Genomic DNA, 17,728 nt, shown 5'->3' with positions numbered 1-17,728 from the left:
TAGGTCAGTGTTTCAAACAGCAGCTTTGTGTGGGAGGATTACAGTCGGCAGACGTTGTATAATTAGGGCTCAAATACAAATCTCTATTCTTTGACATACATTATCAAAGAACTGCAACTTACGCCCTGAAAACATTCAGAAAAAGGATATATGAAGTGAACAAACCCTAGTATGTAAGTAGCGACATTTGTATAATGTATATTTGTGATTCAAAGTGATTTTATTTCCACAATTTGGTCTACAGAAGAGTCAGACTCTCACCTGCACCTACAACTCTCTCTATACGTATATTAGAGGCATCGATTTCCTTGGCAAAATCTCGGACGGCTTGATTTGGGTCCTCATAAGTGTGGGGGTGAATGTACGTCCTGCTTCCTGGCAGTTTCACTGCAATAAGAAGAAGAAAAAAAAGAAAAGATCACATATGTTTTTCACACAGGGGTTTTGAGTCCAAATGAAAGCCAAGACACGACTGGACCATAAACCCAAACAGTCTCCTAAAAATGTTGGAAAAGATAAACTCCACAGTGAGGTTGAGCATGAGAGTTTTTGATTTATATCCCACTCTCATAGCTGGAAGAGAGACCTTTTACATTTATGTTACCTCTAAAAACAACCATTTGTTTTCACAATCCATTATGTATGAGTGTTTTTTTGTGTTTGTGTGCGAGCTATTTTGGCCACCGTACCTCTCCCGTTCTGAAACTGCATTTTTTCTTCATCTGGATCTTGCTTCGCTTTGATGTAGCCACAATGTCTGAAACGCATAAAAAAGATAAAAACATCACCTATAAAAAGGTGTATTTTATAAACCAGCCATAAAATTGCCATTCAGGACTCGCGAATGAGGAAAAGATTACGATTATTTCCATGCTGCTGAAGGAGATGAAGTTTCCTTCATATAATAGACTCAGCTGTAACATTAATCACTGTTTTCCAGTCAGTATATACTTTAAAGTCACCATGAAATCATAATTGAAGATTCTTATATTTTTACAGAATGTTGCATTCAGATCTGCTTCCATTTAGTTAGTAACGCCCAACTTCATACGGTCCAATCAATTCTCGAAGGACGAAATCAAACCTGCCCTATATATTTTTTTTTCTCATTCCAGAAGCCGTTTCAATCGGATATACACCACAATAGAGAAGAAAAGACTATCAAAACTTCCCTTTCATGCTGCCATTAATTGAGTCTGAATGTGTTTGAATGAGTATGCCACCTAAAACATGAATAAAAGTGTTAAAATAAGAGTTTGAATAAGTGTATGCCCTGATAAAAGTTTGTCTTTGCATATATATGTGTGTGTGCGTTGAGCACACTACCACATCTGTGAGAAGTCTCTGAGGGCACGTTGGAATGTCTAAAAATACCCACTGGTGTTCTGGGTCTCCGTGGGTATGATTCTGAAACCGTCTGCCTTCGCCGCAAGCAATATAGTGCAACATACCCAGTATAAAAGCTCCTAGAACATTTTAAACATCGCAGTCATTTGTCAACTAATTGCAGTTGCAGTTTACACAAAAAAAGTTCCCTGAAGTGTGTTTCCTGAAGGCACAAGGTATGAAATTATAATAGCAGTTTCACATTTTTAAGTGAGCCAGTTTACCTTTTTATACAATCCTTGCATAAGATAACTGTAAAACATGTGTGACTCTGTGTCTGTTGGAAGCTTGAATATGAGACTAAACACAAGCTCAAAATTCCCTTGTGAAATTAGGAGGTTTATATTTAATATAGAATAAAAATAAAGGGGTGGTCGAATTGATACAGGATTGATGAAGAAAATAAATAAGTAAAAAATAAGGTGCCAGTAATTCAAATTATAAAATAAACATTCAACGTGAAGTTGAATTAATTAATACATTTAATTGAAAAAGTTTTTAAAAATCATTCAACGTAGCATTTTTTTTATATGGTTCCTTCCTATGGTTCCTATATAAATCCTTCACCTTTCAATTGGTTTGGAGAAATTCTTTGAAAATTGCAGCTGGAGGTGTTACCAATATGGACGCCGAATGAACTGACTTGCCTTTGGCTGTCTAGAAACCCATTTATTTTCCTCCGTACCTTACAGCAGGTAGAGAGGATGCTTGACTGAAGATCTTCTTGAACCGAATCAGCCTCCGCATCTTCCCACATGTAACTGCCTAATCTTTTATGCCCCATTGCAAACAGCATTACGCTTTAATGAGAGAAGGTATGAGGGAATTACATTTCCTTTCTTCAAGTTCTCTTCTCCCCTATTCCTGAGCCTAAACTCCCCTCGGTAATTTGTCTCAAAGTAAGAATCACTCATGACAGCTAATCTGAAAAAGAAAATGTAGAACTCTCTCATTACAATCAAGGACTAGTACATTTTAAAATCATATTTTGATTATAATTGGTTTGGGGCGAGTTCCAAGGCTCCCGTAATAAGCGTGCTCTCCGTTCGGCACGGCGAGGGAGCGGCCGAGTCTATGATAAGAGTCGGCAGAAGGGAGACAGATGAGCTGGAGGCTTCTGGCTTATAATTTGGCAGTAATGATGAGGAGAGGGGCCGCCCATGCCAGGGTCACAGGAGCCCAGCCATGGCCAGTTGGCAGGCTGAAGATGTGATTGCGTGGCAGAGAAGAGTTTGAATGATTCTGTCTTTGGCAAGCGCACCTCACCGACACACACACATACACCACATAGTGGAGTCGATTCCCAGTGTTCATCATGCTCCATCACTTCCGTTTGATCCTGATTTTATTTGGCTGAATCAAACACAAGCTTGTCATCATGTAAACGCCACTAATTGGCTGGACGGATGGATCCCCCTGTGCACGTGCGTGTGTGTGTGTGTGTGCGTGCGTACGTGTGTGTGTGCGTGCGTGCGTGCGTACGTGTGTGTGTGTGTGTGTGTGTGTGTGTGTGTGTGTGTGTGCATGTGTGACTGTGGAAACCTCGACTCATCTTGTCATTGTCAAGGAGAACGAAGAAAGAAAAAAAGGAGACAAATGTGCCAAATAAACAAGAACGGTCGGTGAAGGTCATCAAAACTAGAAAACACGCCATTCATTAAGATCGTAACTTTCTCAAGTTGTTTTTTGAATGCAATCTGACAAACGTGAAAATATCAGCAAATATATCAGCTCTTTATTATGATAGCACTCAGCAAGTGCCAAGTACACACCAAAATACTGTGTGATTTTGCATTCATTTTTCTAACGTTTTGTTAGGCTGATTATAATCCAATACCATCATCCATTTACAGATGAGCTTAAAAGTACAACAGTTACATCGGTAGCACTCTTAACTTTCTGAAATAAAGGTATTATTTAGTCATGCCATTTTATAGTTTGTCATGAGGATAGATAGATAGATAGATAGATAGATAGATAGATAGATAGATAGATAGATAGATAGATAGATAGATAGATAGATAGATAGATAGATAGATAGATAGATAGATAGATAGATAGATAGATAGATAGATAGATAGATTAGATGAAAATGTGCAGATTCTCTGCTGCATTCGTCGATAGGAAACATACATTTCCATTACATAGTGTGTATGCGGATATTGAGGAGCACAAATCTTCTGAATCTGTTCTCACAGTACGTCTGTATGGCTGACAGGCCTCTCAGGAATCTAATGAGAAAAAGAGCATCTTGTATTGACAAAACGTCTCTCCTTGACGAACAAAGCAGTGAGCATCATCCTGATGAACGACTCCAATCTTCCAGTGTTCCTCCAATAAATGAGCGAGTGCTGCTTGCTTTTGTTCAGCATGGTCTCTGCTCTCTCAGTACGGCCTGAACACCATGAGGACAAATCACTTTGTGTTGCCTAATGCACTCTTGCTCTCTTTCTCCAGAACACTTTGCCCCACAGAAGAGACAGATATGAGATGTTCGGTTTGCCTGGGTCTGCTATTGTACTCTGCTGACGGGAAGGGAAAAAAGCTGTTCTAGTCCTATGTGAAGGTCTAGCATATTTCATTTTCATATTTCCTTATTCTCTGAGTCGCGCACTCAATTTACATATCAATTTACCTTCCTGGTCTAATATGCTGTCACATAAGCACAGTTTTTCACGACGACTGTCCTGCAGACCATACCATTGCTTCTATAAAGAATAGTTCACCTAAATATGCAAATTCTGTCATCATTTATTCTCCCTAATGCAATTCCAAACCAGTATGACTTTCTTTCTTCCATGAGGCACTATTTAACAATATATATATATATATATATATATATATATATATATATATATATATATATATTCCAGCCACTCTTTTGCCAAAATACACCAAAAAAAATAAAAATTTAGAATAATCAAATTGGTCCATTCAAATCAGTCTCCTGAAGCTATTTAATAGCTTGTGTGATGAACATATCAAAATGATGTTGTCAAAATCTGAACATCCAACCAAGCTCTCATTGACATGCTCACAAGAGTTCATATTAGAAGAATATCAGAATAATGAACGAATCATTTTATTTTGATAGAAATCTTTTTCAGATGTGTAAAAGAGTACCTGAAAACTATACTTGAGTAAAAGTACAGATACCCTTGCAGCGAAAACAACTCCATTACAAGTTACAAGTCACCAGTTCCAATATGAATTTAGTTTAAATCTTAGAGTATTATTTTTTTGTTGACAGTACTTAAGCATTTTACTCATACTGAATGTGGGGTCAAATATGCACTAGTCCTCAACACCTAAGAGACATACAAACGAAAATAAGAAACAGTTGATATTTTCTAAAATCAAAATAAAACTGCACACCTCAAAATTGCAATAAACCAAGGAAGACACAACAGCCAAGTCAGTCAAACTCAAGTGCATTAGTAAACCAATATCCTTCAAAATGGTCTCGTCAATATAGTGGATAAATAAAATAATGTTAAGTAAAATTAAATAATCAAAGTCTACTTGCACTGGATGTTCTGGTTTCGGTCTCATCACCGGCTGCAGTCATGACTTCATCTCCTAAATCAAACACATGCGATTCAGCAACTATCTGCTAATGCACTTATATTGACGTAAAGTAGCCTGTTGACAAGTTTGGGTGAGTACAGGCAAACTGCACAAGATATAGTACCGTTAATAACCTTAGATGGCAATATCACTTCTTTATAGCAGAAACAAGTTACAGTTAGGTGCCATGCAATATACTCAGTAAAACTACAAATTAGCAAAAAAGTTACTCAGGTACTTTAGTAACTAATTACAATAAATACTTAAAACCACTGATCTTTTCAATTATTTGATTGATTCAGTTCACATAACTGTCTAAATGATTTGTTCTCTTATCATTTTTGTTTTGTTTTTGTTTTTTAAACAAAGCTTATTGCATGGCTTCAGAAGATTTGGAATGTCACTTTTACGTTTTTTTGTTTTGTTTGTTTGTTTGTTTGTTTTTGTCATTGACTGCACCCAATCCTCATTCATTTTCACTATATGGAAAATCAACATATTCTATTGATTTCTGAAGGATCATGTGACTGAAGATTTACTGGCTGCTGAAATTCAGCTTTGCCAAAATAGGATTTAAAAAAAATAAATAATAAAACAGGGCTAAAATTACTGTACATTGTAATAATATTTCCCAATCTTACTGCATTTTTGATAAAAAATACATGTAACCTTAGTAACAACAGACTTCTTTAAAAAAAATTGGTAGTGTACATGCATTTGAAAAAATATATATAAAAAATTACATAACATAAAAGTATTAATACAAACGTAAGAAGGAATAAACAGCTTGTTATGGTATACTTGCCATTTTACGCACACCATTTCAGTTATCCTTCTCTTATCTGACCTTTTCACTTTTTAGAACTTCCATAGCCATCGTTTCTCCTTTCCTTTTATCTCTCTCGCTATACTTTCACATCTATGTCTTGACACTCTTTGAGGGCTTGAGTCGGAGCAGGGGCTGACGATTGTGCTGACAGTGTGCTTTCTGCTCGGCGCTCTGCTGAGCTGCAGCATACTAACGCTATTGAAATGAGACTTGGGGAGAAAGTGATCCACTGTAACAGGAACCCTAGAGCTGTAGAGCCCATTCCCATCAGCCCCTGCCCTGAGCGGCGAGCTGACTAAGGCACTTTTTGATTCCACCATCTCTGCGAGGTGCCTGGTGTGAAAAACGGCTCTCTCCAAAACAGAATCTCTTCAGGATCAAGAACGGCGCCCAGACAAAGACAGCGGCGTGATCAAATGAAAGGAAACTTTCTCCTCGGCGTCAGCTCGAGTGGATGGGTTTTTACACCGAGACGCCTTTAGAAGAAAGTTTGATACCTTTAAACTGAGTAAATATGGATGTAAAGGGAACGCTTTGAAACCAAACAGTCTCAAATTGAAATGTGAATCTAATGGACGTTCAAAGGCTGAAAAGATCCAAAAGAACTTCTCAACCTTGACAAAACCTTCTCGAAATTCAAATTTTGGGCAAACAACGATAAACAAGCTGACATATTTCAGATGAAAAGCAGGCTTTTTTGATAGTCAGAAGAGTTGATCGAGACTGTTTGGTGCAACTGGACTACAGAAATCCGAGGATGGCATTCCATTCATCTCCATTAAAGCCTCCCTAGCCACATGTCCTTGCCAACTGTTTCTAACTGAATTGCAATTAGGTTAAAAAAAAATGGTACAGATATTCCCATGACTGCTGCTGCCCTTACCCTCACGCTCCAGCAGTGTGTTGAATTACGATCACCTCATCTGCTTTAATTCATCCGGCGTCTCATTTTACAAACACAAAATGACCGCCTTAGAAATGGGAGCAGGAGAGTCGGCATGAAGTAAGCCATTCGCTAAAGAGTAATCAGTGACTGTCTGGTCAAAGTTATGACCCTTTGAAATATCAGTTGGTTTATTATAACTTGAAATTAAAACTTCCTTTTTAAACTCGATTTTCATTTAAACGAACATGCATGTTTATCGTAGGCTTCTGCAAAATACACACATCTGAACTCTACGCTGACCTTCTCTACTGATCCGTTCCACCCTTAAAACATTCTCCTCCTCTCAGAGTGATGGATAGCAGGCGGTCTTAATGCCGACTTCCTGTTTGGAGCGTGTCTGGGCTGGGGAAGAGCTGTAAAACCTGAAAGGAGCCTGCAAAGGGCACAGCATGAAGTTATTTCCTCCCATAATGCTTAATTGCTTGTTTGATTACCTTGTATTTTTTACAGCATTAAAACGGGAGGTGACCAACCTTAGCTTTTCATTTGACAATAAGCATGCGACCTTGAGATAACCACCCATGCTGATGACACAAAATAGCTATGGTCAAGGTGATGTGTGGATTTTACTTTTTATTAATGTGAGAACTAAAGAAGCGTAGGAGACAGAGTGACCTTTTCAGGTCTGCAAAATGTCTTCAGCTAATTATTCATGCAGCTACGCTGGAATTCTGAAAAGGTTTCAGCAATTTTTTGGGTATTATTCTATGGGCGGCTCTATTTAAAAATACTCTTTGAACACTCTTAAAAATATTAGGTTGGACTAAAACTTTTACAGCCTGATACCACAAGTTTTCTAATTTCAACAAATCATTTTTTATTCTCTTAAATGAAGGTTCCAAAAGGGTGTTTTCGAATCAGAGCCACAGAATACAAATTTTTGGTACCGCACCCTTCACTGAACAGTTCTTAAAAGAACCATTTTTATTTTTGTGTGAAGAACAGTTTTAAAAATCTAAAGAACCTATACTTCTACTATAACAAAACTTATGTCGAATGGAAAGGTTCCATGGAAGTTAAAGAAATAGAGTTGCCAACAAAACATTAATTTTTAAGAGTGTTTAGAAATCAAAGTTCTGGTGCTTTATATAGTTAGTTATATTGTTAACCCAAAAATAAACACTTTCAGAAACTTTCAGAAACACCACCACTGTAGTCTAATTTGAATTAATAACATGTCAGACAACGTCAGGTGGTAACAATGTATTAACACTACTTCAAATTAAAGATTCTTCAATGGTTCTTTGCAGCACCTTAGGTTTAATTCTTATGAAGCATATTTTCACTGTATTAAGTTACATGTGCTATATAGCCCTTTAGAGATTCAAAATGTACTTGATGGGATATTATTGGTTCTTTAAATCAGTATTTTGGTTTCTGTGTTGCTTAAAGAGGTGACTTTCTTCCAAAACACAAAATATATTGAAGAATGTTTAATTTTCAAGAATGCTTGATTTTGCCCAAACAATGGAAGTCAGAGGGTTCAGACTTCCATGGATTTAAAAAAAAAACCCTCTACTTTTGTGTTACACAGAAGAAAGAAAGTCATAGAGGTTTGGAACGACATGTGAGGAAGTAAATTATGGCAGAATTAACATTTTTGGGTCAATGTGCTGATTTTAAGAAACTACAATTTCACATCAATAACCTTGTTTTTTCATCTCTAAAGATCTTTACAGCCCATATAACTCAAATGTACAGTGAAAAATTATGCTTTAAAAGAAGATTTGAACCTAAGGTACTGCAAAGTACACTTAATAAATTTCATTTTGAAGATTGCAGAATAAGAAGTTGTGTTTATACGTTTGTTAACATCTGACGCAGTCCAAAACACTTTTGGTATGTTTCAAATTAGACGGCAATGGCCGTGTTTGAAGCTAGAATCAAAGTAAATGACTTTCAGGGGTCTCTATTACTGATGAAAAAAGAAAATTATGTGAATGATCTCGTCAACATTCAGTAATGAGGAAATTCAACAAATGACAGCACTTTGTTCTGAATCCTTTGTTCACTACTGTCACGCCGAAGAGAAAGGGAGAGAAACGGGGATCGGATTTGTTTCTGGGCTTTAGAACATGCATGCAATGCAGAACAAAACAGAAGTTACAATACACTACACAACGTCTGAACAAAATTAGTCTCAAAAATTGACAATGAAGTTGAAAGAGATGCACAGAGACGCTCTGCAATGCTCCATATTTTTGGTGAGGGAATGTTTTGGCCTGCAGTGTCCATCAGAAGGCCTGATTAGCATAAACGACAGGTTTTTTCAAAGATCAGACGGTTTCTAATCATTCGGTGTGTTTGCCACAGTGCTAATAAGATGGAGACGGACTGAGAAATGCCTCCCTAATGCTTTCATCACGCAGAGTGGCTTTTCAGATTAATGGCAATCAGCGACACCCACGGCTCCAGCTCACAGGAGCCGTCGACGCTGCATCGTGTGGTCATTACATTATCAAGCAATAACAGATAGCCCGAATGAATGCGAAACAAAACGGCCGTCCCTTGTCTCTTGATCCTTCATTTTCTTTAAGCTATACTTGCTCTTGGCTCCTTTCTTTGCTGGAGGAGACCTGGCAGACATCCAAGGCCTACGCTTGCTGTTTTAAAAAAAGCTTTACTCCAGCCAAAGTCATTATTAGTGAAGTGAAGAGATTAAACGGAGATATGTGCTAAATTCCAGGATGTGTTTCTGATAGGTGTGGAGCAACATCTCATTTGTTAGCAATTCATTACGGTAATTGAGAATGCAGGAGAGAAAATTACGGTGATCATGATCCTGTTTTTGAGAGCTGCTTTTTATTAGTTTGATTCAGTACAGCAGTCAGAATCCAATTAATTAAGGAGTCTGACCTCTGACATGATTACTAGTGTCGCCCTAATCTATGCAGGGTCCGTGAACGTAATAAAACCCTCATTTGCTAATCGGCCAAAAGAAAATGAAATGGCATGAAGTGCATGCCTTTGTTTTTTGTGAAAAAACGACAGTGTAAATGAGGCTCAACGTGACAAGAAGTTAATTTTGGTTGACTTTTAATTAAAAATTATAAATAATACGGATACAAATCGTGAAAGGTTAAGCAATCTTCATTTTCTTTAAAGTTATTATTTAAAATATTATTATTATTATATTATTATTTTTATTAGTAGTAGTAGTAGTGTATTGCTGATGTTGCACATTCCCTGACCTTTTTTTAATATATTATAAAAGCACAAATAATAAAAATAATAATAAAATGTCTAATGTCCTAAACTAAACCTGAAAGAATAAATAAAATAAATAAAAGCACTAAATAAAATTGTATAAAAAAAAAAAATACAACTACTACTACTAGTACTAAATATTATTAATATTATTATTATTACTGTCTCTGAAAACCAATCTTAACCAATCATATTTCTAATGCTATAACCTTCAAATGCTAAAACTTTTTGTTGGTCTCAGCAAAGCTTTTTGCAGAAAGTACTATAGTACTTGGAAATTTACACTCTTTTCCTCAAATAATTGAAGCTCCAGCCACACAAACAGGCCTGTCACCTCTTTCCAACAAAAGCTTTGAGATTCCCTTCCTCTATAATTGTGCTCGATAGGAGGCAGCTTGCTTTGCTTTCATTATCTCAGTGTTTACTTTTCCTTTATGCTGACTGCGCGATATTTCAGTCGCTACTCAAATCGCACCGCTCAAAATGAACTGAGCTATAGCGCAGTCCATCCTATAGAAACAATTATAGGACCGACGCTGCTGCCAAAGAGTGCTTTTACACACAGCGAGTATATTGCGGTGAGAGGCTAGTCCATCACATTAAGAGGATGGGAGAACCATTACACCTCTGGAAAAACGTGAGAAGTATGTGCCTGTATGTGTTCGCACGTGTGTGTGTAAATTAGAATGCATCGAGAAGGCCCAGCTTGCAAAAGACTTGATGTTCACCATTCCAGCTTTTAAAATGGGACAGCTCTTCAGTTTATAAGCAGTTTTGGCTCGAAAACGTCATTATGTCTGTTGTGCTACAATTGCAGGGTTGGAGAGGCGCTTTGGTGTGTCTGTTAGCGGCACAGATGAATCTATACTGGGGTAGAAAAACAAAGAGCCAAACGTTTATTAAATTGGTGCCATTTGGCCAATCAAAGATTTCACTTCGATGTCACCAAATACGAGCACACTAGAGGTAAAACTGAACATTTTATGCAAAAGTCCATTATGAACATGGCAGATAATAGGAGGAAGAAAATTATCGAAAACATGTTTGAGTGCAATGAAGTGCTCTCAGCTTTAGGTTCTTGGGAGAAATGTTCTATTCACATGAGAGTGGCTGAGTGTATGCACATTTTCCTGTCATCAAGTTTTAAGAATAACCCAGGGCTTGTAGCAGATGCTTCGAAGATGATATCTCATTGACAAAGAACTTATTTTTCTCTCTGATTAGATCGGCTTGAAAATCTTCCTGTGCACTTCATCTTTTATTACAGAGACAAATTCATCTGTGCCATACTTGCATCATCAAGGATTTAAGTGAAAGATCTCTTGTAGAATCTCAAATTCACCCTGACATGATAAGCAGACTGTATATGACAAAAGAGGTAGAGGGATTTAAACACACACTGCACTTTCCCCGCCAGCGCTTTTGATCATTTTCACAAAACTTTCATGGCCCCCGGAATATTTTGTTGTGTGAATATCTGAACATGCAATATATCAAAAGAAAGAACAGACCCTCTGCTTTTAAACAAATAAAATATTTTATTCTAGCTTAAACATTATTATTTTTTATCAACACTTAAATGTGGGTAAGTTTCATTAAAAAAAGTAAGTCTTTTTTTTTAAAGACTAATCAGGATAGAATTCAGAATGATGATCAAAACATCCATCAACACCCCAGAGCTTCACAGTCCTATAGCTCGTCCTGGGTCGACATTTCATTCAGTAACAGTAGACCGTTTTGATTTGTATGCTTTTTAATGTGGATGATCACATGATTTTACGTATGCATCTTCTTACATATGCTATCTCTTGTTTCTGCTTATTCTTCGCTGCCTCTCTTTTGATCAGGAGATTCTGTACTCTTTCAGAAGATGTAATAGCGGCCCTACTGAAACAGTGAAAACACGGAAAGCTGGAAAATTCCATCAATGGCGTGGAAGTGTTATCTCATATATGATGGAAATGTCTGTCAATGGCGGGGAAAGAGTTAAAGTTGCACCAGAGACATTATAAAGAGGAGTGGACTATAAAAAGAGGAATATTTGTATAAAAATGAATGGGAAAATCAAGATTACAGCTTTAGAAATTAAAATCCCAATTTGTTTTCTCTAGAAGGAACATGCTCATTTAACTGGAAGTGCAACTATAGTTTTTAGCAGCAGCATGCAAAGCTTTTCAAATGTTTACAGTTACTGAATCCATTGTAGCAATGCTTTATTTGAGGTAAATCACTATTCATTTATTCCAAAAGTATCTATTAAGCAGGATCTACTGAAATAAAATGAGTGATAAACAACATTCAGATGGTTATGTAATCCTAACATAGCACCCCAATTAGTCAACATGCTCCATGCAGAAGCAGTTCTTTGTAGACCACTAACATTCATTATACGATTTTAAACATTTCTTAAAAATTCTTAACTACTTAAATGGGGGGGGGGGGGGGGGGGGGGGTCACTGAGTTCACCTTTAGGAAGCATAATAGAACCTTTCAGATAATTCATTTATTCAATGTTAAAAAATATAGCAGCTATTGATAGTTATTCAAAAATACTATGCTTGCTTGATTCGAGTGCAGCAGAAAATATGAAAAATGTAATTAAAAAGACAAATATTGGCACGTATGGCGTGCACGCCAAATAATTAGGCGCTCCACTGAGGATACGGCTTAAAAGAGATAATCCTAAAGTATAGAGCGAGTTAGACGTGGGAGTAAAATAGATTTTCCAACTTTCTCATAAAACAAAAATAATTGTCTGGCAATGATGAGAGCAGCAGTGATGTCCGATAAGTCCAAGAGTTAAATTTGCAGGAGTTTCCCAGCCGTTAGCACCCACCTGCTGTGATTTAATTGCTTTTAGGGAAACAGCGTTTAAAATAACAAAACAAATTGTACGAATTTGATGAGTGAACACCATCTGCCTGCTGTAGCACATGCCAGTTTTTCCTTTTGTCCATATATAAGACCACAAATATTCTGTATTCTTTCGGCCAATGTATGTCCCTGGTGCACTGAACAAGCAAATTAAAATAGCACTACTTATTTATTTGCTTATTTTTATGTCAGTGGCTATTTTTTTCACATTAAAAGTAAAGCGAATCAAGAGAACAGAGACAATATTTTGTATGCTAATGGCTCCAACTAAAACTTTATTTCTATTAACTAGCGCACTGATTTTATATTAAGAATTTGGCTGTGTGGCAGATTAGAAACATGCATTTATATGGTATGCTAATCATGCTTGCCTGTTTTCATTCAAGGCGGCGAATTACGCTAATTAGCTGCATTTCAAACGATTATAATAAAGCATAAATCCCAGCCTCAGTCTTTGTGGTAGGCTGCAACTAATGTGCAAGAATTATAGCGGTGGAGCAAGCAATGCTGATGTTAAAATCTCTAAATTATGCATTATCTCTGAGCCAGGTGAAATCCTCAACAGCACAAAAATGTGCTAACGGCAAAGTAGCCTAAGCAAATACTGCTCATGTTCTAACTGACCGAAAAGGAGAAAGATAGAAAGAGATAGAAAACAAAGAGATAGAAAACAAAGTAATACAGCTGAAAACTTAAGGTCTAATCAACTACTCTGCTACTGTTTATTATTTCGTTTGTTTGTTTGTTTCGTTAATGTTTGTACATTAGTTTGCTCATTCCTTTTGTTCACTTGTTTGCTCGTTCATGCGTTTGTTCCATCACTCACTCATGCATTTATTCACTTATTTGTTTACTCATTCTTTCTTTCTTTGCAATTTCTTGTGATTGTTAGATAAAAGATGGATGTACTCGGCAGCTAAAGACCCAATGGTAAGAGGAAACAAAATGGTCTTGATAGGTCAAGTGGGACTTGCATAGACCAAGACATGAGGTGTGGAAAGGTGATTATGCTGTTCGAAATCTCGCTATGAAATCCTGAGCTGCATGAAATTAAACTATTCTCAGCGTTTGAAAGTAAGCCAATGGTTCTCCTCAATGACAAATAGCTGGCCGGCAGGGGTTACTGAGACCTCTCAGACTTCTCTCTAAAGAACAGTACCGTTTGCATAATCTTTCTATGGTATGTCAGACAGTTGTGTTAGAGTGGAGACTTACGCCTGAGGCCTGGTGTCAAGGAATAATCTCCTGGCAAACCTGCACAGTGAAATAAGAAAGAAAAAAAAACATTTGGGGGCCTCAAATTTGTGGGAAAGACTGTGTATCTGCAATATGCTACAGCAGAGTGTCTAGCTTTTTTAACATATTACTACAGTATGTTTAAATGACTCGTTCACTAATTTCTATTATGTAAGCTCTGTTTAGTAAGGCTGGCTTATGGTCAAGTCTACCACTCAAGTTGAGCTATTTTTACCGTGACAAATTAGGATGGACACATTGAACAAAACTACAAAGGCCTACGGATAAGCATTGACAGGAACATTGCCTAAAGCAGACAATTTAAAATCTGACAGTAATTGTCCTGAAATGTATTGTACAGTGCTTCAAAGGAGAGAAATTTACAGACGCAATGTGTCTGAAAAAGTCCAACAGCACACTAAAGACAACAAAACTGTCTTCTAATTCATTTTGTTTAAAAATATTAGTGGTCTCCACTTATTGACCATCCTTCTCCTTTTCTGTCCACCACCACTTTGGTCTTCCTCTTCTACAGTATGTCTTTCATGTGTCCCCTTGGACAATCAATCTTCAATCAATCTCACAATCTTAAACACTTAACTTGCTGTTTCTTTATCTGAGGAGCACCAAACGACACCTTCAACACATTCTGTTTTTCCAGCTTTTACTCAGAACAGAGGCATGAGGGAGCTCTAATGCATGATGCATGAAGCTGCACTGGCTTGTGGGTAAAACCTGGCGAGAACCGCTCCTCTTCCTCTGCCCAACTACGATAAGGACTCGCATATTCCAGTCTTACATATTTATTGTTTTGGTTTATAGTTGAGTGGTTTGAGATTAATTATTTGTTGCACATAAATCTATTATGTGCATTTCTACATGCTCTCAGCAGGCAAACATGGGTCTTTTCTAGTCAATACTGAATAGGGCACTCAGCGTGATAGGCAATCACCTCAGATCAATACTAATGTTTTTAGAGACTTCGGGCGAGCTTTGTTCGAGAAAGAAACCGCTATTTCATTCAGTCAGAGTATATTTATTATCAGCTTTAATTTATAGGCTCAGTACGTCTCATCCAACTGACGCACTGTCTTTTCTGCTTCAGTTATTGTTTGAATACCAGAGATGCTCTGCAAAATGTCTCCTTAGACTTCAATTTCAAACGCTTTTTTCTTGGTTTTTAGGAGCCTATAAGACACACCTCACTGAGTGCCTGTATGGGCTGTTCAAGCTCTTTTAAAAGCTTTGCCATGGAAGAATCCACACTTCATTTTCTAATTCAAGGTTCAATTTCAATTTGACAGCAGCTCTCAGATCTAACGAACAGAAGCATTTTATTTTGCTCAGTAATATCAGCCCTCGGGACCGGTACAACTTCTTACAAGGCGGTTCAGAAGGACAGAATGACTGAAGCAAAGGTCAGATGATGTTAAAAGGAAGTTCTGTCTTACCGTCCGCTCACTACAAAACACGCCACCAGGAAGATAAGGAGCACAATGCCACCAGCTATGGACACCGCAAGGATTGTGGACTGGTTAGGGTCCCCAATGGCCAGCATATCTGAAGAGGGAGAAAGAGAAGAATAGACGCATTTGTGTCAATGTTAAACCTCATGGTCTGTTGAGTTTGGCCTCAGAAAGCTCAATGAGTTCCTCTGACCTAATCAAAACCCACAAGAAAGATATTCAGGCATGTGATAAGGTAAGGACAAAAAAGATGACAATAATAATAATAATAATAGTAAAATTACAATACAGTAACTTTAACCTGCTGTTTGTACCACAGGTTTGTATATTTCTGTTTTAACTAGGCTTGTTCATTTCAAAAATATATTTTTTTGCAATATAGTGACATTGGTTGTAAAATTTTTTTTAAAAATCATTGGGTTTATTCATATTTTATAACAAACAAGTAGTGTAACAAATTTCACCCTTTGAACATATCATCATCAAGTATGTGGTCTCTGGGGACCCCAAAGAGGGTTATATATTTAGCTTTAATGTCAATGCTTTTGTTCCCTCAAAAAAAAAAAAAAAAAGCTGCATCTGGCCACTAAATATGTAGGCGAAGACGGGAGTCAATTTTCTAATTTACGCATGCCATCCAAATAGGTATGTTAACAGAGGGAATAACAGGCTCGGTTTGAAAGTTTCACGGCGAGTATATGGATTTTATGCTGCCGCAATCGACTCATTACTCAAAACAAATACATCATTTATCAAGCCCGGCAACGCATGAGTAACCGCCTCTTTCAGGAAAATGAATATCTCCAGCAACAGGAATTGATTTAGAATTCCACTCAACTTCATTCAACAATCTCAGTTATGCACCACGTACAGAAAGAGATCGCAACTCACTGAGACAGGAACAGATGCACCGATCAGCTAAGCAATATGCTAAATATGAATTTCTCACAGCTATATTATTGAACCAAGAAATTTTTTTTTTTTTTTTTTTTTTTTTTTTTTGACAGGGACAGTGAGAGACATGACAGGAAAGGACATGGAGAACTGAAAGGAAAGGACGTGGAGAACAGAAGGAACAGGATTAGGAAAATAGGAAAGCAGGATTCAAGCTCAAGTACAGCACATAACTGAAAACACCCATGCTAAAGTTGAGTAAAAAGAGGAATAAAAAATCATCTTTTGGAAATTGATCTTAATGCCTTAATTTAAAAAATGAGGAAAAATCCAACCTTTAAGGACACCAATTTTCTTTCTGAATGAATAATGTATCGTAAAGTTCCCTTGGCCTTTGGAATTAAAATATCCCCACATCATCACACACCCTTCACCATACCTAGAGATTGGCATGGGGTACTTTCCATAAGATCATCTCTCAATGCAAATCAAACCAGCTAGTAGGCTAACTCAAATAAAACCATGCCAATCTCTAGGTATGGTGAAGGGTATGTGATGATGTGGGGCTATTTTAATTCCAAAGGCCAAGGGAACTTTATCAGGATGCATAGTTTCCTGGATCCATGAAATAACTGCCCTTTAAAAATAAAAATCTGCCTGCCTCTATGGGAATATAACATAGGGTGTCCTGACTTATTGTCCTGTGTCCTGTATTTTAAGGAAGAACATTTATTTATTTACGATATATTATTCATTCACAAAGAAAATTGGTGTCCTTAAAGGTCGGATTTTTCCTCATTTTTAAATTAAGGCATTAAGATCAATTTCCAAAATATTATTTTATATTCCTCTATTTAGTCAAATTTAGCATGGGAGCATTCAATTATGCTAAGCACTGTATGACAGTTCCCTTTCGAAGGGAACTCAACAATACGTCAACGACCTTATGGGGAACGCCTCAGGCGTGACAGGTGTCTGAAATCACTATCAAATCACGTCAATCACATTGACCGGCGACAGCCCGTGAATCATTAGAGTAATGATTAACGTGCGACCTGGAAGTATATAAGGGCGCCTTGCAACATGACAAATCATCTCATCGTCTTCAGGGACTGTTTGTTTGAAAAAACGCTATTCAAGTATACGGGAAGGTAAGAGAAAGATGAAACGCACAGCTAAGGCAGATTGTTTTCGTAAGTGTGCCGACCCGTGTCCGAGGTTTCTGACACCGGCCGACACACACGAGCTGTGCGTTTTTTGCTTGGGTGAAGAGCACACACGGGAGGTTCTCGAGGGAGCCCTATGTGCGAACTGCGAGCGTTT

The 17,728-nt window shown here is 37.4% G+C and overlaps 1 protein-coding gene across 3 annotated transcripts in view; it reads right to left on the bottom strand.

The window, feature by feature from the left end:
• The window catches only part of LOC143741087 (ephrin type-A receptor 3-like), a 162,370-nt gene that overhangs the window by 36,325 nt on the left and 108,317 nt on the right, over positions 1–17,728 (bottom strand). For 2 of the 3 annotated variants that reach the window (XM_077233431.1, XM_077233439.1), the window contains 3 exons: positions 15,497–15,605; positions 690–757; positions 262–387 (listed from right to left, as the gene is read on the bottom strand). In XM_077233431.1, the coding sequence (XP_077089546.1) occupies positions 262–387; positions 690–757; positions 15,497–15,605 (303 nt within the window). Of the gene's footprint in view, positions 1–261; positions 388–689; positions 758–13,969; positions 14,064–15,496; positions 15,606–17,728 lie in introns of those variants that run through there. The other variant, XM_077233448.1, reaches the window with a different exon arrangement.

This window comes from Siphateles boraxobius, unplaced genomic scaffold (assembly GCF_051911475.1).
Source record: "Siphateles boraxobius isolate OS27281-9 unplaced genomic scaffold, OSU_SipBor_1 1, whole genome shotgun sequence".
NCBI lineage: Eukaryota > Metazoa > Chordata > Actinopteri > Cypriniformes > Leuciscidae > Siphateles > Siphateles boraxobius.
This window is presented reverse-complemented; position numbering and strand designations above follow the sequence as displayed.